This window comes from Ranitomeya variabilis, chromosome 7, assembly GCF_051348905.1.
Source record: "Ranitomeya variabilis isolate aRanVar5 chromosome 7, aRanVar5.hap1, whole genome shotgun sequence".
Taxonomy (NCBI): domain Eukaryota; kingdom Metazoa; phylum Chordata; class Amphibia; order Anura; family Dendrobatidae; genus Ranitomeya; species Ranitomeya variabilis.
In genome coordinates this window covers 23,937,699-23,963,133 of record NC_135238.1, presented here as the reverse complement: position 1 = coordinate 23,963,133, position 25,435 = coordinate 23,937,699, and the positions used below count along the sequence as shown (strand labels likewise).

The following is a 25,435-nucleotide window of genomic DNA, read 5'->3' as shown; positions in this document are numbered from 1 at the left end:
ACATGATTAGGGAAAGGGGCCCTGAACCGTCCCTAGGGCTGAAGACCTAACTATCCCTGCTGCCAAAGGTACCTCTAAAGGTGAGGAGGTTTGAACCACCAGCCTTACTGTTCTCCTGTAATACCCTAAGCTGCCAGGGACAGAAATGTTGGTGTATAAACACATAATACAAACCGGCATAACAAAAAACAACTTACAAACGGAACACTCACCAAAGGTAGAGAGGAATACAGGAAAAGATAGAAATGTACAAACCAAATGGGAATAGGATAATGAAGAAAGCATACACCCAAAACAGCATACGACAATCTCCAGCAGCAACAACGAACTCCAACTTCAGCACAGCAATTTCAGCAACTCCAAGTCCATGAAATCAGGAAGTAAACTTTCACTGGCGAGGATGACCAGGTCTGGAGAGATTTTGTGGTGCATTTTCTCCTTTTACCCTTGTGAAAATGAAAATTTGGGGCTAATGTAACATTTTTGTGGGTAAAAGTAGAAATTTCATGTTTTCCTTCCACATTGCATCAAGTTCTGGGACGCACATGAAGCGTTACCGTAATAAATTTCTCAAATGTAGTTTTGAACATTTTGGGGGATGCCGTTTGTAGAAAGGTGTAACTTTTGCATATTTTCTGACAAATAGGCCTCTCAAAGTCATTTTAAAAGTGATATGTTGCCTAAAAAAAACCCATAAAAATTCAAAGTTTGAAAATTGCTAAATTTTGGCCAAATTTCCCATATTTTCACAAATAAATGCAAGTCATATCGAACAAATGTTACCACTATCCTGAAGTACAATATGTCACGAAAAAAATATCAGAATCAATGAGATCCGTTGAAGCGTTTCATAGCTATTATGAAGTGACTGGTCGGAATTGAAAAAATTGGCCTGGTCAGGAATGTGAAAACAGCCTTCAGGGTGAAACGGTTAATAACGTATTGAATTGTCAATTACATGATGTCATGATTGCACAAAGAATCAATTTTTCTTATGTTCATTCCTGATCATTGTCTACTACAAAAATCAAGTGTTAACAAACAAAACATTTGTCATCAATAGCATATTTTATACGAGCATAAAAATGTTCACTGTCGGCAGCGCATCCCTCGTATAAATATAAAATGTTCAGCAATAATAAAAAATGAATGAGAGAGGGGAAACAAACTATTATCTCTACATCAAAATGAAAGCCAATGAGCCTCAATTAACTTCCTATATCAATCAGTTGTACTCTCCTTGAAGCCACTACCTTTTCAGTTTCAGGTGAAGCAGTGGGCTGTAACATTCACCTCTTTCTGAGCAGTTACAGCTCCCTGCACCACCTCAATGACTGGAAGAGAGCGGCTAAAGAGAAAACATTACTTCATTTTCTCCCTGCAGCCACTCTTCCAGTAAAACTGTCTAACATGCTTTAAATGCTATTTACCATCAGATTAACATTATAACTGCAGGCAAATATTTATTCTGGAGCTGACAGGTACTTTTTAAGGGTCCATTTAGACAGACAGATATTGGCTTGTAATGAACACTGATTGATAATATGGGAGCATGTTTCTTCTCTCTCCCTATAGAGCACAGATTAATACTTGGTCAAACATTCATGTCTACGGAGGATTCGGGAGAGGCAGCAACCTCAGGTGTAATTGTAGGTTTATGGTAACATCACTAATTATATGTCTATGTCTGTGGCCTGGACTGTTCTTGAATAATGAATAATTGAGTTCCATATACTCCATACCCTGGAGTGAACGGCGTCAAAAATATGTCTATTGTTCAGTGACTACCTCAAGTTGCCCACTAGCACCCCATCTTTCATGTGACAGAGTATTGGATACTCTCATATTTTATCAATCGTGTTGTCACGATTCACGGGGAGGATACCTTTATCATCCCCGCCACTCACACCAATTTGTCATGAACTGGGGTTGTTTGGTTGCCCCTAGTTGTTTCTGAAGGGGATTTATCTATATCCCACTTCCCGGTTCTGGTTTGGAACTTGCACTCTCTGCCGGCCCTCTTACCCTCAGGTCAGATCGGGTACTACACCTAGGATAATTAGTCGCCAGAAAGGCTGCCTTACTTTGTACTGGCAAATGGGCACACTGCAGTGAGGGCGATATAACTACTCCCACTAAGACAGGAACAATAATTATCAACGCCGCCAGTCGCTACAAAGCCTATCAATTGCACAGGACAAATCCTACTGGCACCAGCTCCGATTTCTTAATTATTAACGGGTCCGGAGCCAACCCAGATTAGTAGCGTAATTCACCTCATAGGACTTGACAGTTCATTATAGAGCAAGGGGAGACAAGCGAGTAATTTTATATTTTACTCCAAAAAAAGGTAGGCAGTGTTTACAGTTATAAAAGATATTAGAATGAAGACAAGTATTGTATGTACAGTACAATTACAAATAAAATGGGTTTAAAGTTGAAAAAAACACTTACATTTCGTTATATCATCTTATCTCATGACTGCTGTGGAGGAGGGGACACATCAAGATACATAGCACGCATCTGTATAGTAGCTAGACCCTGGAGAAAGACACGTGAAGACAGCTGCTTCACTCAATTATTTCCTAGCCTAAAACCAAGGCACTCCCCCTGTGGAGACCTCACTTAGAGGCTGAATCCTCCCCTTTTCTTAGAGTTATGGCAACCATTTTATGCCTAGCTCGCTGTATGAACCTCATATATGAAAGACATAATGATCAGGAGGTGCACCACGTCAGGGCGATTCTTTTAAGTGTAAACACAGCGTAGTTACACGACCCGTGTTGTGAATTTGGATTCTGGGCTCCCCCGGTGGCCGCTTGTGGAATTGGACTTGTCATCCTCTTTCCTGTTTCACCTGGTTCCATCAGTAGTGGGTGTCGCTATTTAAGCTCATTTCTCTGGTGGTTTCTTGCCGGTCAACAATGTTATCTGATGCCTCTCAGTGCTTGTTCCTGCTTCTAGACAACTACTAGATAAGTTGGACTTTTGTCCATGTTTTGTTTTGCCTATTTGTTCCAGTTCACAGCTGAAGTTTTGTTACTGTGTCTGGAAAGCTCTCGTTGATCAGGGATTGCTACTCTGGCGTTATGAGTTAATGCCAGAGTTTAAGGTAATCTCTGGATGGTGTTTTGTTAGTGTTTTTCTGCTGACCATGAAAGTATACTATCTGTCTTCTGCTATCTAGTAAGCGGACCTCAAATTTGCTAAGACTATTTTCCTGCTGCGTTTGTTGTTTCATCTGAACTCACCGTCATTATATGTGGGGGGCTACTGTCTTCTTTTGAATATTTCTCTAGAGGTGAGCCAGGTCTTATATTTCCCTCTGCTAGCTATTTAGGTCTTAGGCCAGAGCTGGGCATCTAGCGATAAATAGGAAATGCTACCTGGCTATTTCTAGTTGCGCGGCAGGCTTAGTTCATGGTCAGTATAGTTCCATCTTCCGAGAGCTTGTCCCTCTATAGGCTTGCTATGATCTCTGCCTGCAGAGATCATGACAGTTTGACCGGACCAATAAAGTGTTAAAGACCCAGGTTGAGAAGGGAGAGTTATAAGAAGTCTGCTGGAATTTTTTTTTTTTTTTTTTTTTTCCTCCAGTCTGCCTTGCTGCAGTCTTTTTTCTCTCTCTCCTCCTAATCTCTGTATGCTCTGTGTGCACCTGACAATAATGGATCTCCAGAGTGTAACTGCGGGTTTGAATAATCTCATCACGAAAGTACAAAATTTACAAGATTTTGTGGTACATGCTCCGGTATCTGAACCGAGAATTCCTTTGCCGGAGTTCTTCACAGGGAATAGAGCTAGCTTCCAGAATTTCCGAAATAATTGTAAGCTTTATTTGTCCCTGAAGTCTCGTTCAGCTGGAGACCCTGCTCAGCAGGTTAGGATTGTGATTTCCTTGCTCAGGGGTGACCCTCAAGATTGGGCCTTCTCATTGCCAGCAGGGGATCCTGCGTTACGCGATGTGGATGCGTTTTTTCTGGCCTTGGGCTTGCTTTATGAGGAACCTCATTTGGAACTTCAGGCAGAAAAAACTTTGATGGCACTATCTCAGGGGCAAGACGAAGCTGAAGTTTTCTGCCAAAAATTCCGTAAATGGTCTGTGCTTACTCAGTGGAATGAGTGCGCCTTGGCGGCAACTTTCAGAGAAGGTCTCTCTGATGCCGTTAAGGATGTTATGGTGGGGTTCCCTTTGCCTGCAGGTCTGAATGAGTCCATGACAATGGCTATTCAGATTGATAGGCGTCTGCGGGAGCGCAAACCGGTGCACCATCTGGCGGTGTCTATGGAAAAGACGCCAGAAAGTATGCAGTGTGATAGAATTCTGTCCAGGAGCGAGCGACAGAATTTTAGACGGAAGAATGGATTGTGTTTCTATTGTGGGGATTCTACTCATGTTATATCAGCATGCTCTAGGCGTACAAAGAAGCTTGATAAGTCTGTTTCCATTGGCACCATTCAGTCTAAGTTTATTTTGTCTGTAACCCTGATTTGCTCTTTGTCATCCATTGCCACGGACGCCTATGTTGACTCTGGCGCCGCTCTGAGTCTTATGGATTGGTCCTTTGCCAATCGTTGTGGTTTTGATTTAGAGCCTTTGGAGACTCTTATTCCTCTGAAGGGGATTGACTCCACCCCATTGGCTAATAATAAACCACAATACTGGACACAAGTAACCATGCGTATCAATCCGGATCACCAGGAGATTATTCGTTTCCTGGTGCTGTATAATTTACATGACGATTTGGTACTGGGATTGCCATGGTTGCAGTCTCACAACCCAGTCTTGGACTGGAGAGCAATGTCTGTGTTGAGCTGGGGATGTAAGGGTATTCATGGGGACGTACCTTTGGTTTCTATTTCGTCGTCCATTCCCTCTGAAGTCCCTGAGTTCCTCTCTGATTATCAAGACGTCTTTGACGAACCCAAGCTTGGGTCGTTACCTCCGCACCGTGAGTGCGATTGTGCCATAGATTTGATACCGGGTTGTAAATATCCAAAGGGTCGTTTGTTTAATTTGTCTGTGCCGGAACATGCTGCTATGCGGGAATATATAAAGGAGTCTTTGGAAAAGGGACATATTCGTCCATCTTCTTCTCCCTTGGGAGCTGGGTTTTTCTTTGTCTCAAAAAAAGACGGCTCTTTGAGACCATGTATTGATTATCGGCTTCTGAATAAGATCACTGTTAAGTATCAATACCCATTGCCATTGCTTACTGATTTGTTTGCTCGTATAGAGGGTGCTAAGTGGTTCTCTAAAATTGATCTTCGTGGGGCGTATAATTTGGTGCGGATCAGGCAGGGGGATGAGTGGAAGACCGCATTTAATACGCCCGAGGGCCACTTTGAGTATTTGGTCATGCCTTTTGGTCTTTCTAATGCCCCTTCAGTTTTCCAGTCTTTTATGCATGATATTTTCCGCGATTTTCTGGATAAATTTATGATAATATATCTGGATGATATTCTGATTTTTTCTGATGACTGGGACTCTCATGTCCAGCAGGTCAGGAGAGTTTTTCAGGTTCTGCGGTCTAATTCTTTATGTGTGAAGGGGTCTAAGTGCGTTTTTGGGGTCCAGAAAATTTCCTTTTTGGGGTATATTTTTTCTCCCTCTTCCATTGAGATGGATCCCGTCAAGGTGCAAGCTATTTGTGACTGGACTCAGCCCTCCTCTCTTAAGGGTCTTCAGAGATTTTTGGGCTTTGCCAACTTTTACCGCCGATTTATTGCTGGTTTTTCGGATGTCGTTAAACCACTGACTGATTTGACCAGACAAGGCGCTGATGTTGCTAATTGGTCCCCTCATGCTGTAGAGGCCTTTCAGGAGCTTAAGCGCCGTTTTGCCTCTGCCCCTGTGTTGCGTCAGCCTGATGTGAATCTGCCTTTTCAGGTTGAGGTTGACGCTTCGGAGATCGGAGCTGGGGCAGTGTTGTCGCAGAAAGGTTCCGACTGCTCCGTCATTAGGCCTTGTGCCTTCTTTTCTCGCAAATTTTCGCCCGCAGAGCGGAATTATGATGTTGGGAATCGGGAGCTTTTGGCCATGAAGTGGGCGTTTGAGGAGTGGCGCCATTGGCTCGAGGGGGCTAGGCATCAGGTGGTGGTATTGACTGACCACAAAAATTTGATTTATCTTGAGACTGCCAGACGCCTGAATCCTAGACAGGCGCGCTGGTCTTTATTTTTTTCTCGCTTTAATTTTGTGGTGTCATACCTACCGGGTTCTAAGAATGTTAAGGCAGATGCCCTTTCTAGGAGTTTTGACCCGGACTCTCCTGGTAATTCTGAACCCACAGGTATCCTTAGGGAGGGAGTAATTTTGTCGGCCGTTTCTCCTGATCTGCGGCGGTCCTTGCAAGAGTTTCAGGCGGATAGACCGGATCGTTGTCCGCCTGATAGACTGTTTGTTCCGGATGATTGGACCAGCAGAGTCATCTCTGAGGTACATTCTTCTGCATTGGCAGGTCATCCCGGAATTTTTGGTACCAGGGATTTGGTGGCAAGATCCTTCTGGTGGCCTTCCCTGTCACGAGATGTGCGAGTCTTTGTGCAGTCATGTGACGTTTGTGCTCGGGCCAAGTCTTGTAGTTCTCGGGCTAGCGGACTGCTGTTGCCCTTGCCTATTCCTAAGAGGCCTTGGACACACATCTCGATGGATTTTGTTTCAGATCTGCCTGTTTCCCAGAAGATGTCTGTCATCTGGGTGGTCTGTGACCGTTTCTCTAAAATGGTCCATTTGGTTCCTCTGCCCAAGTTGCCTTCTTCTTCTGAGTTGGTTCCTCTGTTTTTTCAGAATGTTGTCCGATTGCACGGTATTCCTGAGAATATTGTTTCTGACAGAGGTACCCAATTTGTGTCTAGATTTTGGCGGGCATTCTGTGCTAGGATGGGCATAGATTTGTCTTTTTCATCTGCTTTTCACCCTCAGACTAATGGCCAGACCGAGCGGACTAATCAGACCCTTGAGACATATCTGAGGTGTTTTGTCTCTGCTGACCAGGATGATTGGGTTGCTTTTTTGCCATTGGCAGAGTTCGCCCTCAATAATCGGGCCAGTTCTTCCACCTTGGTGTCCCCGTTTTTCTGTAATTCGGGGTTTCACCCTCGATTTTCCTCCGGTCAGGTGGAATCCTCGGATTGTCCTGGAGTGGATGCGGTGGTGGAGAGATTGCATCACATCTGGGGGCAGGTTATGGACAATTTGAAGTTGTCCCAGGAGAAGACTCAGCGTTTTGCCAACCGTCATCGTCGTGTTGGTTCTCGGCTTTGTGTTGGAGATTTAGTGTGGTTGTCTTCTCGTTTTGTCCCTATGAGGGTCTCTTCTCCTAAGTTTAAACCTCGGTTCATCGGCCCTTATAGAATATTGGAGATTCTTAATCCTGTTTCTTTCCGTTTGGACCTCCCTGCGTCCTTTTCCATTCATAACGTTTTTCATCGGTCGTTATTGCGCAGGTATGAGGTACCTGTTGTACCTTCAGTTGAGCCTCCTGCTCCGGTGTTGGTTGAGGGTGAGTTGGAGTACGTTGTGGAGAAAATTTTGGACTCTCGTGTTTCCAGACGGAAACTCCAGTATCTGGTCAACTGGAAGGGTTACGGCCAGGAGGATAATTCTTGGGTCAATGCATCTGATGTTCATGCTTCTGATCTTGTTCGTGCCTTCCATAGGGCTCATCCTGGTCGCCCTGGTGGATCTGGTGAGGGTTCGGTGCCCCCTCCTTGAGGGGGGGGTACTGTTGTGAATTTGGATTCTGGGCTCCCCCGGTGGCCGCTTGTGGAATTGGACTTGTCATCCTCTTTCCTGTTTCACCTGGTTCCATCAGTAGTGGGTGTCGCTATTTAAGCTCATTTCTCTGGTGGTTTCTTGCCGGTCAACAATGTTATCTGATGCCTCTCAGTGCTTGTTCCTGCTTCTAGACAACTACTAGATAAGTTGGACTTTTGTCCATGTTTTGTTTTGCCTATTTGTTCCAGTTCACAGCTGAAGTTTTGTTACTGTGTCTGGAAAGCTCTCGTTGATCAGGGATTGCTACTCTGGCGTTATGAGTTAATGCCAGAGTTTAAGGTAATCTCTGGATGGTGTTTTGTTAGTGTTTTTCTGCTGACCATGAAAGTATACTATCTGTCTTCTGCTATCTAGTAAGCGGACCTCAAATTTGCTAAGACTATTTTCCTGCTGCGTTTGTTGTTTCATCTGAACTCACCGTCATTATATGTGGGGGGCTACTGTCTTCTTTTGAATATTTCTCTAGAGGTGAGCCAGGTCTTATATTTCCCTCTGCTAGCTATTTAGGTCTTAGGCCAGAGCTGGGCATCTAGCGATAAATAGGAAATGCTACCTGGCTATTTCTAGTTGCGCGGCAGGCTTAGTTCATGGTCAGTATAGTTCCATCTTCCGAGAGCTTGTCCCTCTATAGGCTTGCTATGATCTCTGCCTGCAGAGATCATGACAGACCCGCTTACGGAGAAACCCGCTCTTTGCACTCGTTGGGTTTAGCTTCTAGCGATTTCAAGGAGTTGTAGATCCCTCGATGGACATCCGGAATATATAATCCTTATATCTCTAGCCCTGATCGGTGCCAATATATATAACCTTAAAAGAACAATAGAAGCTCATGCTTTCTATACCAGTTTTAGCCAGTATCAGTTGGGAGGGGGGAATGAGGAGTGTAGGGAGACCTGTTTGCAGCGCAAAGCCATAAAAATTCTTGAGGGGGGGAATGTATAGGATTACACACACAGGCAGAAAGAGAAAGAGTGGCATAGAATTCCAGCCTTGCGTTGGGAGGCAGAGGAAACTGCAGCTGAGAGATCTGTATGTGTCAGTGAAGTAATCAGAACTTTCCTATTTCCTGACACGTGTCTAGAGAAATGCTCCGGAGTCAGTGCTATTAGGTGGTGTCCGTCTCACACACTCCCTGACAACTACATGCAGGGGGGAGGAGCCGTATGGTCGCAAATTAGGAAGTCAAAGCATTGGCGCAAATATATGATTAGACAACCCCAGGAATTATTCTACTTTCTGGTATAATGTACTCTTGGTTGTGTCTATGATGCAATTACTTTAAAACAGGTTTTTTTTAAAAAAAAAGCTCTGACTGGTTTAGCATATCAAATAGGTTACTTAGAATATACACTGCTCAAAAAAATAAAGGGAACACTAAAATCCCACATCCTATATATCACTGAATGAAATATTCCAGTTGTAAATCTTTATTCATTACATAGTGGAAAGTGTTGAGAACAATAAAACCTAAAAATGATCAACGTAAATCACAATTAATATCCCACAGAGGTCTGGAGTTGGAATGATGCTCAAAATCAAAGTGGAAAATGAAGTTACAGGCTGATCCAACTTCAGTGGAAATGCCTCAAGACAAGGAAATGATGCTCAGTAGTGTGTGAGGCCTCCACGTGCCTGTATGATCTCCCTACAACGCCTGGGCATGCTCCTGATGAGGCGGCGGATGTTCTCCTGAGGGATCTCCTCCCAGACCTGGACTAAAACATCCGCCAACTCCTGCACAGTCTGTGGTGCAACGTGAGGTTGGTGGATGGTGCGAGACATGATGTCCCAGATGTGTTCAATCGGATTCAGGTCTGGGGAACGGGCGGACCAGTCCATAGCTTCAATGCCTTCATCTTGCAGGAACTGCTGACACACTCCAGTCACATGAGGTCTGGCATTGTCCTGCATAAGGAGGAACCCAGGGCCAACCGCACCAGCATATGGTCTCACAAGGGGTCTGAGGATCTCATCTCCGTGCCCAATGGCAGTCAGGCTACCTCTGGCGAGCACATGGAGGGCTGTGCGGCTCTCCAAAGAAATGCCACCCCACACCATTACTGACCCACTGCCAAACCGGTCATGCTGAAGGATGTTGCAAGCAGCAGATCGCTCTATACAGCGTCTCCAGACTGTCACGTCTGTCACATGTGCTCAGTGTGAACCTGCTTTAATCTGTGAAGAGCACAGGGCACCAGTGGCGAATTTGCCAATCCTGGTGTTCTGTAGCAAATGCCAAGCATGCTGCATGGTTTTGGGCTGTAAGCACAACCCTCATATGTGGACGTCGGGCATTCAGACCATCCTCATGAAGTCAGTTTCTAACCGTTTGTGTAGACACATGCACATTTGTGGCGTGCTGGAGGTCATTTTGCAGGGCTCTGGCAGTGCTCCTCCTGTTCCTCCTTGCACAAAGGCTGAGGTAGCGGTCCTGCTGCTGGGTTATTGCCCTCCTACGGCCCCCTCCCCGTCTCCCGGTGTACTGGCCCGTCTCCTGGTAGCGCTTCCAGCCTCTGGATACTACGCTGACAGACACAGCAAACCTTCTTGCCACAGCTCGCATTGATGTGCCATCCTGGATGAGCTGCACTACCTGAGCCACTTGTGTGGGTTGTAGAGTCCGTCTCATGCTACCACGAGTGGGAAAGCACAACCAACATTCAAAAGTGACCAAAACATCAGCCAGAAAGCATTGGTACTGAGATGTGGTCTGTGCTCCCCACCTGCAGAACCACTCCTTTATTGAGTGTGTCTTGATAATTGCCAATAATTTCCATCTGTTGTCTATTCCATTTGCACAACAGCATGTGAAATTGATTGTCAATCAGTGTTGCTTCCTAAGTGGACAGTTTGATTTCACAGAAGTTTGATTCACTTGGAGTTATATTCTGTTGTTTAAGTGTTCCCTTTATTTTCTTGAGCAGTGCATGTTAATAACCAGAGCCATGATGGATATTATATAAAACACTAAACGAGATAGCTTTTCCCATGAGGTTTGTTATGTATGTTTGATGTTCTATCATCTCAATCTGTTCTTAAACCCATATTGCAGATGCACAGTACTAGTGTAGCTTACCTTTTACTCGTCAAATCTAATCTGACAGGTTCCCCGCCCCCTATCAAAGTGTATCAAACTGTCTATCCCCTTCCCTCCGCAGTGTGTAAAGGCCCCGTCTCACATAGCGATTTACCAACGATCACGACCAGCGATACGACCTGGCCGTGATCGTTGGTAAGTCGTTGTGTGGTCGCTGGGGAGCTGTCACACAGACAGCTCTCTCCAGCGACCAACGGTCAGGGGAACGACTTCGGCATCGTTGAAACTGTCTTCAACGATGCCGAAGTCCCCCTGCAGCACCCGGGTAACCAGGGTAAACATCGGGTTACTAAGCGCAGGGCCGCGCTTAGTAACCTGATGTTTACCCTGGTTACCAAAAAAAACAGTACATACTCGCCTTTCGGTGTCCGTCAGGTCCCTTGCCGTCTGCTTCCTGCTCTGACTGAGCCGCCGTACAGTGAGAGCAGAGCGCAGCGGTGACGTCACTGCTGTGCTGTGCTCTCACTGTACGGCCGGATCTCAGTCAGAGCAGGAAGCAGACGGCAAGGGACCTGACGGACATCAGATGGTGAGTATGTACTGTTTGGGTTTTTTTTACATTTATGCTGGTAACCAGGGTAAACATCGGGTTACTAAGCGCGGCCCTGCGCTTAGTAACCCGATGTTTACCCTGGTTACCAGTGAAGACATCGCTGGATCGGTGTCACACACACCGATTCAGCGATGTCAGCGGGACCTCAACGACCAAAAAAAGGTCCAGGCCATTCCGACACGACCAGCGATCTCACAGCAGGGGCCTGATCGCTGGTACGTGTCACACATAGCGAGATCGCTATGTGAGACGGGGCCTTAACCCCTCCACAGCGTGTATCCCCTCCCCTGTTACATTATGTAGTGTATCTATTAAAATTAGTCTGCATTCCTGAAGAATAACTTATGTCCGGCATACACTACTTTAAGGACAAGGTAACTTTATAAGCAGCGATGCTTGGCTCTATGCGAGAACTGGTTAATTTCTGCTGTCACCATCATGTAATATTGAGATTTAGCTGACAATGTTACATCACTCTATCAGATACTATCACTGGACACCATCTGGACAGGATGTGGCGCCTCTGTGGTTCTGGTTATTTTATCTGTTGGTATCTGTTATCTATTTGGTTATCACCTCCTAACACAGACTGAGAGTGCGGAAAAATTATGTGGACAACACTTCATTCTAAATTTGTAAAATACCAGTGATACTATATTATATTATATTCAACACCGCTGTATGCTGTTACATATCATGCTGTAATCCGGCAGAAATGTGCTGTGTTTGATACATAATATTATTTTGAATAAAATCTTTAAAACTCATACAATGTCTGTCATTTTTTCATAATATTGAGAAATATACTATCACATAATATTCAACATTACACTATCATATACCGTATATACTCGAGTATAAGCCGACCCGAGTATAAGCCGACCCCCCTAATTTTGCCACAAAAAACTGGGAAAACTTAATGACTCGAGTATAAGCCTAGGGTGAAAAATGCAGCAGCTACCGGTGAATTTCAAAAGTAAAAATAGATACCAATAAAAGTAAAATTAATTGAGCCATCAGTAGTTTAAGGGTCTTTGAATATCCATATTGAATCAGGAGCCCCATATAATGCTCCTTTCAGTTTGATGGGCCACATTAGATGTTCCATATTAAAATATGCCCCATATAATCCTGCATAAAGGGTAATAAGGGCCCCATAAGATGCTCCATAGAGATATTTGCCCTATATAGTGCTGCACAAGTGTTATGGCCCCATACAGATGCTCCGCACAGCCACCTGCCCCATATAGTGCTGCACAAGTGTTATGGCCCCATACAGATGCTCCGTACAGCCACTTGCCCCATATAGTGCTGCACAAGCGTTATGGCCCCATACAGATGCTCCGTACAGCCACTTGCCCCATATAGTGCTGCACAAGTGTTATGGCCCCATACAGATGCTCCGTACAGCCACTTGCCCCATATAGTGCTGCACAAGCGTTATGGCCCCATACAGATGCTCCGCACAGCCACTTGCCCCATATAGTGCTGCACAAGTGTTATGGCCCCACACAGATGCTCCGCACAGCCACTTGCCCCATATAGTGCTGCACAAGTGTTATGGCCCCATACAGATGCTCCGCACAGCCACTTGCCCCATATAGTGCTGCACAAGTGTTATGGCCCCACACAGATGCTCCGCACAGCCACCTGCCCCATATAGTGCTGCACAAGTGTTATGGCCCCATACAGATGCTCCGCACAGCCACTTGCCCCATATAGTGCTGCACAAGTGTTATGGCCCCACACAGATGCTCCGCACAGCCACCTGCCCCATATAGTGCTGCACAAGTGTTATGGCCCCATACAGATGCTCCGCACAGCCACTTGCCCCATATAGTGCTGCACAAGTGTTATGGCCCCACACAGATGCTCCGCACAGCCACTTGCCACATATAGTGCTGCACAAGTGTTATGGCCCCACACAGATGCTCCGCACAGCCACTTGCCACATATAGTGCTGCACAAGTGTTATAGCCCCATACAGATGCTCCGTACAGCCACTTGCCCCATATAGTGCTGCACAAGTGTTATGGCCCCATACAGATGCTCCGCACAGCCACTTGCCCCATATAGTGCTGCACAAGTGTTATGGCCCCATACAGATGCTCCGCACAGCCACTTGCCCCATATAGTGCTGCACAAGTGTTATAGCCCCATAAGATGCTCCGCACAGCTACTTGCCCCTTATACTGCTGCACAAGTGTTATGGCCCCATACAGATGCTCCGCACAGCCACTTGCCCCATATAGTGCTGCACAAGTGTTATGGCCCCATAAGATGCTCCGCACAGCCACTTGCCTCTTATAGTGCTGCACAAGTGTTATGGCCCCATACAGATGCTCCTCACAGCCACATGCCCCTTATAGTGCTGCACAAGTGTTATAGCCCCATACAGATGCTCCGTACAGCCACTTGCCCCATATAGTGCTGCACAAGTGTTATGGCCCCATACAGATGCTCCGCACAGCCACTTGCCCCATATAGTGCTGCACAAGTGTTATGGCCCCATACAGATGCTCTGCACAGCTACTTGCCCCTTATACTGCTGCACAAGTGTTATGGCCCCATACAGATGCTCCGCACAGCCACATGCCCCATTTGCTGCCATAAAAAAAAAAATCACATACTCACCTCTTCGTCGCTCAGGACCCCGGCACTTTTACCTGCTCCTCGTGCGGCTCCGTCTTCGGCACTGACGTTCAGCAGAGGGCACGCACTGACTACGTCACCGCGCCCTCTGACCTCAGCGTCACTGCCAGAGGACGATGAAAACAGAGCCGCACTGGAACGAGGAGGGGTAAATATTGCGCAGCGCTGCGCTCCCCCTCCCCGTATACTTACCTGCTCCTGGCACTGTGTCCCTGCTTCTTCCCCAGCGCTGCATCTTCTTCCTGTATTGAGCGGTCACCGTTACCGCTCATACATTAATGAATATGCGGCTCCACCTCTATGGGAGGTGGAGCCGGATATTCATTTCTGTAATGAGCGGGACCATGTGACGGCTCAGTACAGGAAGAAGCTGCAGCACTGGAAGAAGCAGGGACGTCCAGGGACCGTGCCGGGAGCAGGTAAGTATAAATACACAGCCCCCGCCCCCCCTCACCTGCCGACCCCCGGGTATGACTCGAGTATAAGCCGAGAGGGGGACTTTCAGCCCAAAAAAATGGGCTGAAAATCTCGGCTTATACTCGAGTATATACGGTAATAGTAGCCAAACAATCACATTTGATAGAGACATATATAATATGACAATATCAAATTCATTGTGTAACACAACATGGTAATAAGTCTGACATTAATTGACTATCAAAGCTATTCTGATCGTGTCACTATCAAAATCATTGCGCCGTACAGACATAAAATAGTAATAACTATTTAATTGATAGCAACATTATCAAACCAATTTAATGATTTGATAATGCTCCTATCAACGTTAATAGATACACTAATAACACTACATAATATAACGGGAGGGGTTACACACTGCGGAGGGGAGGGGTTACACACTGCGGAGGGGAGGGGTTACACACTGCGGAGGAGGGGTTACACACTGCGGAGGAGGGGTTACACAGTGCGGAGGGGAGGGGTTAGACCATTTTATACACTTTGATAGGGGGCGGGGCACCTGTCAGATTAGATGTGATGAGTAATAGGTATGCTACACTACTACTCACAGCCGGTGTTATCACACACAGCGCCATGTATAATCTGAATTTTCGTTTAATTGGGGACACTACGGACAAAAAAAAAACAACCCACATAATATAAGACATCTAGCCTAGAATTGTCTATTCTGGTGAATGAGGAGAATGTGACTCTTCTCTTATTTATTTTGTGTTGATTCCTCATCAGGACGGTTACCTGTAAGAACTTCCTCTTTGCACCGCCACTCATCTCCCCGCACATCGCTTTCTCCTTTCTCCATTACGGCTTTAGGATGATTTCTCAGCAGATTTTCCCAGGATTTCAAAACTGTAAAAATAATGTAAAAGTCACAGACAGAAGGAAAACTCACGTGGAATGTTCAATATAGACACTTTTACTACAAACTCGAGTGGCATCTGAGCCGACATTTGATTGTGAGATCGCTACCACCAATATGACCAGTGCTGCCCTCAGCGTCAGTACAGCAACGCCTAGTGATGGAAGCAGGGGTCACTGGAGCCGGGTCCGCTAAGTGCACTACATTACGACAAAATTATTTCCTTCATTAATTTCTCTTCACATTTCGGGTCCCCTAACATTACTAATTTTTTCATCAAATTAAGATTGACTTGTCTGGAAGTTTTATATTTTTGGGGTACACACTATATTATGTCATTCACTTATGATATAAATGTCATGTTAGAGAAATTGTCTGTCCCTTTTTAATAATTACACACAGCACAGTATGGTCTATTCTAAAACCATAGAAATAAAACACGTTTATGTGAGGGAACGTGAAGGAGCCACACCTCGTCACCCCGTCTGATGTCAATATTACATCAGCAGGATTATGTGGTAAGTTCTCCCCACTTGTACCAACGTGACATTCCGCATCCCCTAGGAACACGTAAGGTCAATTTGGCACAGATTTACACAGAGCCCCTCCTGTCCACATGGGCCCAGGGAGGTACGGGGAGTAAGAAGGTGGCCCACGCAGTCAGTGACGTGACACTACACTTGGCCACAACCCTGACAAGCTGAGAGGCCCCTTTCACAACCCCAGTGAAACAGAACCTGATCAGCCCGGGAGGACGGCCACCAGTTCCTCCTTTGATACACGCCTGGTCCGTTAGCAGGGTTATATCGGACCAGAAAGCCGCCCTCGGTAGCACGTGAGATTAGGCCGAGAAACAGATGTGTGGATTCGTGGATGGAGATAAAAGAGCAGCCCAAGGTTAAATTATATATTTAATCACCTTAAGGGCACACTAGACAATACACTATATATACACAATATATTATACATATATAAGGTCAGGTATGCAAATACAATAGTGGTAGGACAAAGGGTATAAACAGAACATATAGTCAGTTACCAGTTAGATGAAAGGCCTGGCTTGCGGGTGAGGGGCTTCCGCAGGCTTGTGGTTTGTTCTGTGTGTGACTTGTCCTCACAGCTTCCCAGAGAAAAAGCTATAGGAAATGCTGCACACAAGCATTAAACCCTATGGGTCACTCCCCTCCTGCCCTCTGGGCTTAACCTAAATCTCCTCCCCTGGAGGTTTGGAGATAAATCTCCCTAAACCTATGAAAGATCATAACTCCTTTTTGGGTGGTCCTAGGGCAGCGGTTCTGGCGCCATCAGATCTGACCATGCCTCTGTTACTCATAGACTAAACACAATTTTGCTACCTAGATGCTAGTGGCTGTTCTATATAGCTCCCTTCCTGTGCATGTTAGAATGACTCCAGACCCAGACAGGTGCTTGCTCTGGTCTGGGTATATCTGAAATACAGTACATACGACATACAGCTAGGACGTATAGCATTTCCATAACTCCTTTATGAAATCCTAGGCGTCTGAACAAAGAACTCAGGCCGCATGGCTTGGATCCACAGGGGGTCTTCCTGTAGGTTGCATACCAGCTGCTAATGGGGGTGTGAATCCTTTGTTGATTGAAGCTGGCCAAGAATCATGTAACCACAGAATGTGCTGAAGGATTTTTTTTACAATTCCATGCCCAATAGTATACAGATGATTGACATGGAATTGTGTCTCCAGTATTCGTCACAACGTTCATCTACTGATCTCCCAGTGTTCCTCTTTTATTGGCAGGTCCAAAGTCACGATGACCCTCGTTGGAGATGGCGTGACGTGCGAGTGTGACTGGATGTAGCCACTACAAGATCGCCTATTCTGTCTAATATCTTTACAACTCCATGATGTATAACTCTAGCTCACGATTACCCACACAAAAAAAACACTAATAAGGTTTTGCTACAGAGCTAGCACTCTTCAGGAAGGCTTCAGTGACCTCATCACCTCTTCACATAGCAAGTATTAGCACATGGATTTGTTTCAGAACAGAAGACAGAACTTATTACATGGAGTCTAATATAATGAGAACAGTCCCAATGCTTAATACCAAAAGTAGATAACAAATGACATTCACTAAAAAGGTGTAAACAAGTTTCATAAAATAAAAGGAAACAAAGCAGAAACCTAACGTTCACGTTTTATGTATAGCATCCAGTGCCCCGGGGGAGGCAGAAATCGAAAGTGCTCAATTCGATTGACACCAGGAAAGGACCAAAGTTTTACACACATTTTTAAAACTGGGACCTTCGTTGCTCATCATCCATCCTTTTATGTAACCACTAGGCCAAGTTTAGGGTAATTGCATGTTAAGGCTTTTTATGTTGATGTTATCCCCCTACCTCTGGGATATGATCATGCATGGATTAGCAATCTGCCAAGCCGGGGCACATGCCTGGTAGGCTGCAGCACTAAAAAACAAAGTGGGCCAACAGCCTCGTTTTGAGGCTGCCAGTCCTTTAGATCTTATATATCCTGATACTGCGTGAGCGTGTATGTATTCAGAATGCCACAGTGGTGCACACTGGGCTGTTACTGTCTGAATATGGCCTTTTTTCTCAATCTAAGCATGCGCCGCCCCCGGCGGCCATATTCCCAAACGCCATCGCATCGCAGAAGATTGAGATCTCGGCAACCAGATCTCGGAAGGCGAGATCTCGTTGCTTAGATCTCAATTTGAGCATGCGACGCCCCCGGTAGCCATTTTCCGGGAGGCCACTGCATTGCAGCAATGGATGTGCGGGGCCTCCGGGCATTCACAACCCCCCGCACCACAGCTGAACCTGCTGCACCAGCCTGGGAAGGGAGTCTGATCATCACCCGGCAGCATCGGACCGAGACCGCTGCAGAATTGCCCGACTCCTGCTGCCGCCATTGGATTTGTAAGTATATTCCAACCTTAAGACGCACCTACATTTTCCCCAAAAATTTTTTGGGAAAAAGGTGCGTCTTATAGTCCGAAAAATACATTAGATTTCCTGTATGTTGAGTGTAAAGTATCTGTATATGCACATTGCACAGTACCACTTTTCCTGTCCTTTCCTCAATATCTGTATTATTCTGTACCTATACACTGCCCAGTACTACTTCCCCTGTCCTGTATATCGGGCATAATTCTCAGTGTCTGTATTACTGTGTATATATAGACTGCGCAGTAGCACTACTCCTGTCCTATATGCTGGATATAATTCTCAATATCTGTATTATTCTTGTGAGGCAGTGAGGGGGATCATACACGAGGGCCATTATGCGTCCACCAGGATGCATATAGACATATTAAACCTGCTGGAGCACATTGTGTTTACAGCAAAACGTCTGTGAATTACAAGGCAAAGTAAATGTGTGGATTTGGTCAAAGTAGTTGACCAAGTCAGATTTTAGGAAAACCTAACATGGGTTTTTATTTTTGGAAGGATTTGTAGGTTTGGTAGTGGGACAAATCGCTCCCTCCACTCCGAATTTTGGGAGTGGCTCTAAGTCCATGATTCCCATTTAAACTCTCAGATTTTTCTTGGGTGTGTCACTTTGGTTTTTGCAAGCTGCAAATCAGGAGACTCTGTGCAACCCAGGCCTGTGTGAAGCTAACACAGAGCCAGGGACTTCAAAGCGGCTGACACGGCAGTGTCATTGACGATGGCAACGGTTTGGAACTCGGACTGTTTATGTGGACCTGGCTGTGAACCAGAGGATATAGTTTTCCTGTTTATGTGAGCTTCTGGAATACATACACTTTATGCTGAACTTTCTGTGGTCCCTGACTATCTATCACACTGTGTAAACCCTGCTGCACTACATATGGAGGAGAATGATGGTAGTATAAACTGAGGCATACCCAAAGCAAGTTATATGTCGGTAATTAAGCCCGCCACACTGCAGCCGAGGCCGGCCGATAAAATGGAGGAGCTGTTGAAGCAGTTGGTTCTCAGTCAGCAGCAACAAATGGAGTTGTACCAGCAGAAGACGAACAACCTGCTAATGCAGCAAATTGTGGCCCTGTGAGAGACGCACTCACGACCGACCCCGATCCGTTCTGAGGCCTGGGACAAGGTCCGGTCAGCGCTGAGGAAGATGTGTCTTGAGGACGACATGGCAGCTTTCCTCACCGTGATTGAGCCAGAGCTCAGTGGGAAAACCTGCCGATTTCCCAGTGGGCTAAAGTGGTGGCCCTGTTCATGATGGTAGATGACCAGAAGGCCTTCTTTGACCTCAGCAGGGAGGATGTCAAGAACTATGGGAAATTAGAAAGCGAGATCTTTGCCGGACTGGGGCTTAACCCTTATGTACGGGCACAATGGGTGTTTCAGTGGTCCTTCGTGGAGGCCCGACCTGTCAGGTCTCAGGCATATGACTTGCTGCAGCTAGTAAAAAAATAGCTCCAGCCTGAGACCTTGACTCCTTCCCAGATGGTAGAGAGGGTGGTGGTCGACCGGCTGGCGCGAACTCTGCCAGTTGCTATTTAGCACTGGGTGGGCCTAGGGGATTCAGGCACCCTAGACCAGGTGGTTAGCCTGATCAAGTGTTATAAGGCTACTTAGGACTTCATACGGGGCTCTACTCCACTACGCTTATCACGCGGGGCACCGCCAGCCCAGGACCCTGGAGAAAGGACACAACCCTCTGTTGGGGACAGTCAGGACCGAGCCCGTACTGAAGGGGCACTCCAGAGAGAGAGTGACCAGAGACCCGTTTCCCATAAACTGGTTTCTTGGACTAGCTGTGCTGCAGCTATTAAGTGTTGGCGGTGCCAAGGGTCAGGAAATGTGGCTACCAACTGCCCCCTGACAGCTGAAACCATGGATTGCAGGTTTACTCACCATGTATCGATGTACGCCCAGGCCGTCTTCACCGCCGATCCTTTTCGTCCCAGTGGGTGAACCCCATCTATGCCAGGTGCGCGTTTAACAGACATGAGGTCGAGGCTCTCCTGGACTCAGGGAGCCTAGTGACACTTGTGCATGGGTCATTAATCTCTAGGTCACAACCCACTGGGAAAAAAGTTGGGGTTGTATGCATTCATGGTGAACTTCACAAGTATCCAACAGTGGACGTTACATTTTTTACTCCGTGCGAAGAGGTTAAAAATGAGGTGGGAGTGCTGAAGACCCTTCTTTACTGGGCTGTTCTTGGAAGGGACTTGCCCCTGTTCTGGTCCCTGTGGAAGAATTAAATTAAACCTCCCAGGACAAATATTTTTCCGGGTGCAGAGCCCGAAGATTTTGAGACAGGGATTCCTGCCGTAGCGGTCACCCCCATAGGGAAAAAATGAGAACCTGACAGGTTTCCCCTAGAGGGGATGGCAGGAGAGCTCGAGGAGACTCAGACAGTTCCGGAGATGGAAGTGCCCTGGGGGACTTTTGTGACAGCCCAGCTCCAGGATCCCACTCCGACCAAGGCACGGGAAAGATTGATAGAGGGAAATGGGGTGGCACAGCAACCGGGTGTGAAGGCGGTATTCCTGCGCATAGCAGTCAACCAGGAATTACTTTATAGGTTTGACAAAATCTGGGACAAAGTAGTGGAACAGCTGGTAGAGCTCCAATCCTACCGTCGGGCGGTACAAAAATAGATAACCTCACAACCCAGCATCAAGTGTCCTCATACTTGCGTGTCCTAACACTATTTTCAAAAACAGCAACATAGAAATTATTTTTCGCAGGATGCAGCCAGGCCTGCATTGGTTAATTATCAGGAGGAAACCGACTAGAATATTGAAAGGATATATTAAATTGAAAAACCAGAAAAAGCGTACTATCCTTAAAACGATATTTTATTATTAAATTGTCTAAAATCCCAATAAATAAGACTCAAATGTATGCAATCAACATCAGCCAACTGGGTTGGGTAAGCTAGAAAAATAGGGAGAAAATAGCAGATATGCCTGACACAGTCCCTGTAGGTGGCCCTAAAGTGTCTTAAACCTACCTACCAGCGGAGGTTGGCACCCTAGATTTCGATATGGCGCCCCCGCTCACCGTCGACTGTCCCTTCTTACCCTGGTAGGGTCCTACTTGCTACCCACACCCAGGTACCCACAGACATACACACACAAATTGACCAATAGGTCACCTATTGGTCAATTTGTGTGTGTATGTCTGTGGGTACCTGGGTGTGGGTAGCAAGTAGGACCCTACCAGGGTAAGAAGGGACAGTCGACGGTGAGCGGGGGCGCCATATCGAAATCTAGGGTGCCAACCTCCGCTGGTAGGTAGGTTTAAGACACTTTAGGGCCACCTACAGGGACTGTGTCAGGCATATCTGCTATTTTCTCCCTATTTTTCTAGCTTACCCAACCCAGTTGGCTGATGTTGATTGCATACATTTGAGTCTTATTTATTGGGATTTTAGACAATTTAATAATAAAATATCGTTTTAAGGATAGTACGCTTTTTCTAATTATCAGGAGGAAAATGAGTCAATAAAGTATACCAACCGTATTATTTAAATTTAACAATTGTTTTTATTCAATGACATAAGATATAACCATTATAAAAAAGTACATGGGTCTCATATAATATCATGTGAATCACCCCAAAGTGTTAAATATGACCCAGGGAAAAACGTGCAGGACTGAAATAAATGAACATTTATGATCATTTCAATGATTCATACTAAGTGATGATGTGTGAGCAGGCCTGCATTGGGTTGGGAGCTTATCTATTTTGCCCAAAATATCAACCAATACCTCATTTAATGTACTGTATATACTCGATTATAAGCCGACCCGAGTATAAGCCGAGACCCCTAATTTTGCCACAAAAAAACAGGGAGTGTGAAATGCAGATTGTTATGCATTATGCACAGTGCGGGGCTGGGATTCACAAGCTGAGTGGCCGCACAGGCGCAGTCTGCAAGACTGCATGTGAGGTCAGACGGCCAGAGCTCACTGCGCCTGCACCAGACAGCACTAAACAGCGCAGGCGCCAGATTTGAGTGGAAAACAGCGCGGAGGGGGCGGTGCCCGGTGCCGAAGATGTGAGTGACGGCAGTGTGGCGGTTGCAGCAGAGGGGTTAAGATCTGCCTCCAGGGCTAAAGAGAGGTATTTTGGCGAAATTATAAAACGCTTTATTTTGACTATAACTGCACCACAAACTAAAAGAGCCACCTTGTTAGAATGCAGCATTACCGCTGCACAAGGTGACTCTTTTAGTTTATAACGGCTGGAGGGGGTGACAGAGTCCCTTTAAAGGGTTAAATGACTTTGGACCGCTGATCTCACACCATCATTACATAGATAGTGATACCCTGCATCAAAGTGGGCAAACATGAAATTTTGATGCCAGATCTGATGCCCAGAACCTGTTTCGGCCAGGCTGCAATGACCTGAGTTTGATGCGGGGCATGATTATCTATGTAATAGTGGTGTGAGATTAGTGGCCCAAAGTCATTTAACCCCTTAAAACACCAGTTACTTACTCAAATAGTTAAAATTGACTAATTTGCCCACTTGGATGCCAGATCTGATGCCCAGAACCCATTTGGGCCAGGCTGGAGTTACCTGAATTAGATGAGGGGCATCACTATCTGTGTGTCTGCATTGTGAGATCACTGGCCCAAAGTAATTTAACCATTTTAATTTGTATTTTATCATTGTATTTTTTGTCATTAAATCAATAAAAAATAGAAAAAAGGCAGAATAAGAAACCAACTTCAGCCCCAAATATGAAACTGTTCAAATAACGGCTCAGACTCAATTGCGAGAAAAATGCACGAGAACAATCAGATAAAAAATCCCGTCTCTCGCACCTCCTGTCTCTCACACCTCCTGTCTCTCTCTCTCCCCTCCTGTCTCTCTCTTCCCTCCTGTCTCTCTTTCCTCCCATCTGTCTTACCTCCTCTCTCTTACCTCCCGTCTCTCTCTCTCCCCGTCTCCTCCCTCCCGTCTCTCTAAGGCTACGTTCACATTAGCGTTGTGCAGTGCAGCATCGGCGACGCAACGCACAACGCAAATGTAAACGCATGCACAACGCAGTGTTTTGTGACGCATGCGTCCACTTTTGCATGGTTTTTGGCGCAGAAAAAACTGCATCATGCAGCGTCCTCTGCGCCCTGACGCATGAACCACAGTGACGCATGTGTCACAAAACGCAAGTGCAACGCATGTCCATGCGCCCCCCATGTTAAATATAGGGGCGCCTGACGCAACGCTAATGTGAAAGTAGCCTTACCTCCTGTCTCTCTTTACTTGTGTCTCTTCCCTCCTGTCTCTCTCTCTCGTCTCTCTCTTTCCTCCTATCTCTCTCTTCCCTCCTGTCTCTCTCTTTCCTCGTCTCTCTCTTCCCTCCTGTCTCTCTTTCCTCCTGTCTCTCTCTCCTCCTGTCTCTCTAACCTCTTGTCTCTCTCTTACCTCCAATCTCTCTCTTACCTCCTGTCTCTCTTCCCTCCGGTCTCTCTTCCCTCCTATCTCTTTCCTGGTCTCTCTCTTCCCTCTTGTCTCTCTCTTACTTCCCGTATCTCTCTTACCTCTGGTCTCTCTTCCCTTCTGTCTCTCTTTCCTCGGCGCTCTCTTCCCTCCCTCCTATCTCTCTTTCCTTGTCTCTCTCTTCCCTCTTGTCTCCCTTCTGTCTCTCTTCCCTCTTGTCTCTCTTTTCCCTCCTGTCACTCTCTTCCCCAGTCTCTCTTCCCTCTTGTCTCTCTCTTCCCTCCAGTCTCTCTCTTCCCCAGTCTCTCTTCCCTCTTGTCTCTCTCTTACCTCCCGTCTCTCTCTCCTCCTGTCTCTCTTCCCTCTTGTCTCTCTCTTCCCTCCTGTCACTCTCTTCCCCAGTCTCTCTTCCCTCTTGTCTCTCTCTTACCTCCCGTCTCTCTTACCTCCTGTCTCTCTCTTTCCTCCCGTCTCTCTCTTTCCTCCCGTCTCTCTCTTCCCTCCGGTCTCTCTTCCCTTCTGTCTCTCATTTTACTTGGCACTCTCTTCCCTGTCTCTCTCTTTCCTCGGCACTCTCTTCCCTGTCTCTCTCTCTTCCCTCGTCTCTCTCTCTTCCCTCGTCTCTCTCTTCCCTCTTGTCTCTCTCTTCCCTCCTGTCTCTCTCTTCCCCGTCTCTCTCTTCCCTCCAGTTTCGCTCTTCCCTGTCTCTCTTCCCGCCTATCTCTTTTCCTTCTGTCTCTCTTTCCTCCTCTCTTCCATCCTGTCTCTCTCTTACCTTCTGTCTCTCTCTTCCCTCCTGTCTCTTTTCCTTCCAGCCTCTCTCTTCCCCTTCTCTCTCTCTTCCCTCCTGTCTCTCTTTTCCTACTGTCTCTCTCTTACCTCCGATCTCTCTCGTCTTCCTTCTCTCCTTACCTCTTCTAAGTTCTAACGTGGTTGATGTTTAGTGGGAATGATGTCACCGGAAGGGGCGGGGCCTCTTTCAGTAGTCCAGTCAGTGAGGCCCGGCTAGCAGGAAGGGTTGTGGCCGGAATGTCCGGGCTCCTGCAGCTCCTGACTACACTGCAGCCCTCACACTGCAGCTGCTTCACTGCTGACACTGATGAGACTGTGCGGGCTCCTGTCAGATATAGATGTATGTCTGTACAATGTATGGGAACCCTGGCAGATGTTTATTAGTGAGGACATGAGAATGTGTAAGGTTCACTAATAAAGTGATTAGAGTTATATTCATTACTAACATTTTATAATAGCCAAAAAATCACAATGTATGGGCTCCTGTCAGGTATATATTAGTGATGATACAGAATGTATAGGCTCCTGTCAGGTATATATTAGTGATGATACAGAATGTATGGGCTCCTGTCAGGTATATATTAGTGATGATACAGAATGTATGGGCTCCTGTCAGGTATATATTAGTGATGATGTCAGAATGTATGGGCCCCTGTCAGGTATATATTAGTGATGATACAGAATGTATGGGCTCCTGTCAGGTATATATTAGTGATGATGTCAGAATGTATGGGCCCCTGTCAGGTATATATTAGTGATGATATCAGAATGTATGGGCTCCTGTCAGGTATATATTAGTGATGGTATCAGAATGTATGGGCCCCTGTCAG

At 46.2% G+C, this 25,435-nt stretch overlaps 1 protein-coding gene across 3 annotated transcripts in view; it reads right to left on the bottom strand.

The window, feature by feature from the left end:
* The window catches only part of LOC143785573 (uncharacterized), a 173,987-nt gene extending 149,202 nt beyond the window's left edge, over window positions 1-24,785 (bottom strand). For all 3 annotated transcript variants that reach the window (XM_077274550.1, XM_077274555.1, XM_077274549.1), the window contains exons 1-2: window positions 24,693-24,785; window positions 15,295-15,405 (exon numbers count right to left, since the gene is read on the bottom strand). In XM_077274550.1, coding sequence (XP_077130665.1) covers window positions 15,295-15,358 — 64 coding nt within the window. In that variant the 5' untranslated portion in view covers window positions 15,359-15,405; window positions 24,693-24,785. The remainder of the gene's footprint in view (window positions 1-15,294; window positions 15,406-24,692) is intronic.
* Between the last annotated feature and the right edge of the window lie 650 nt (window positions 24,786-25,435).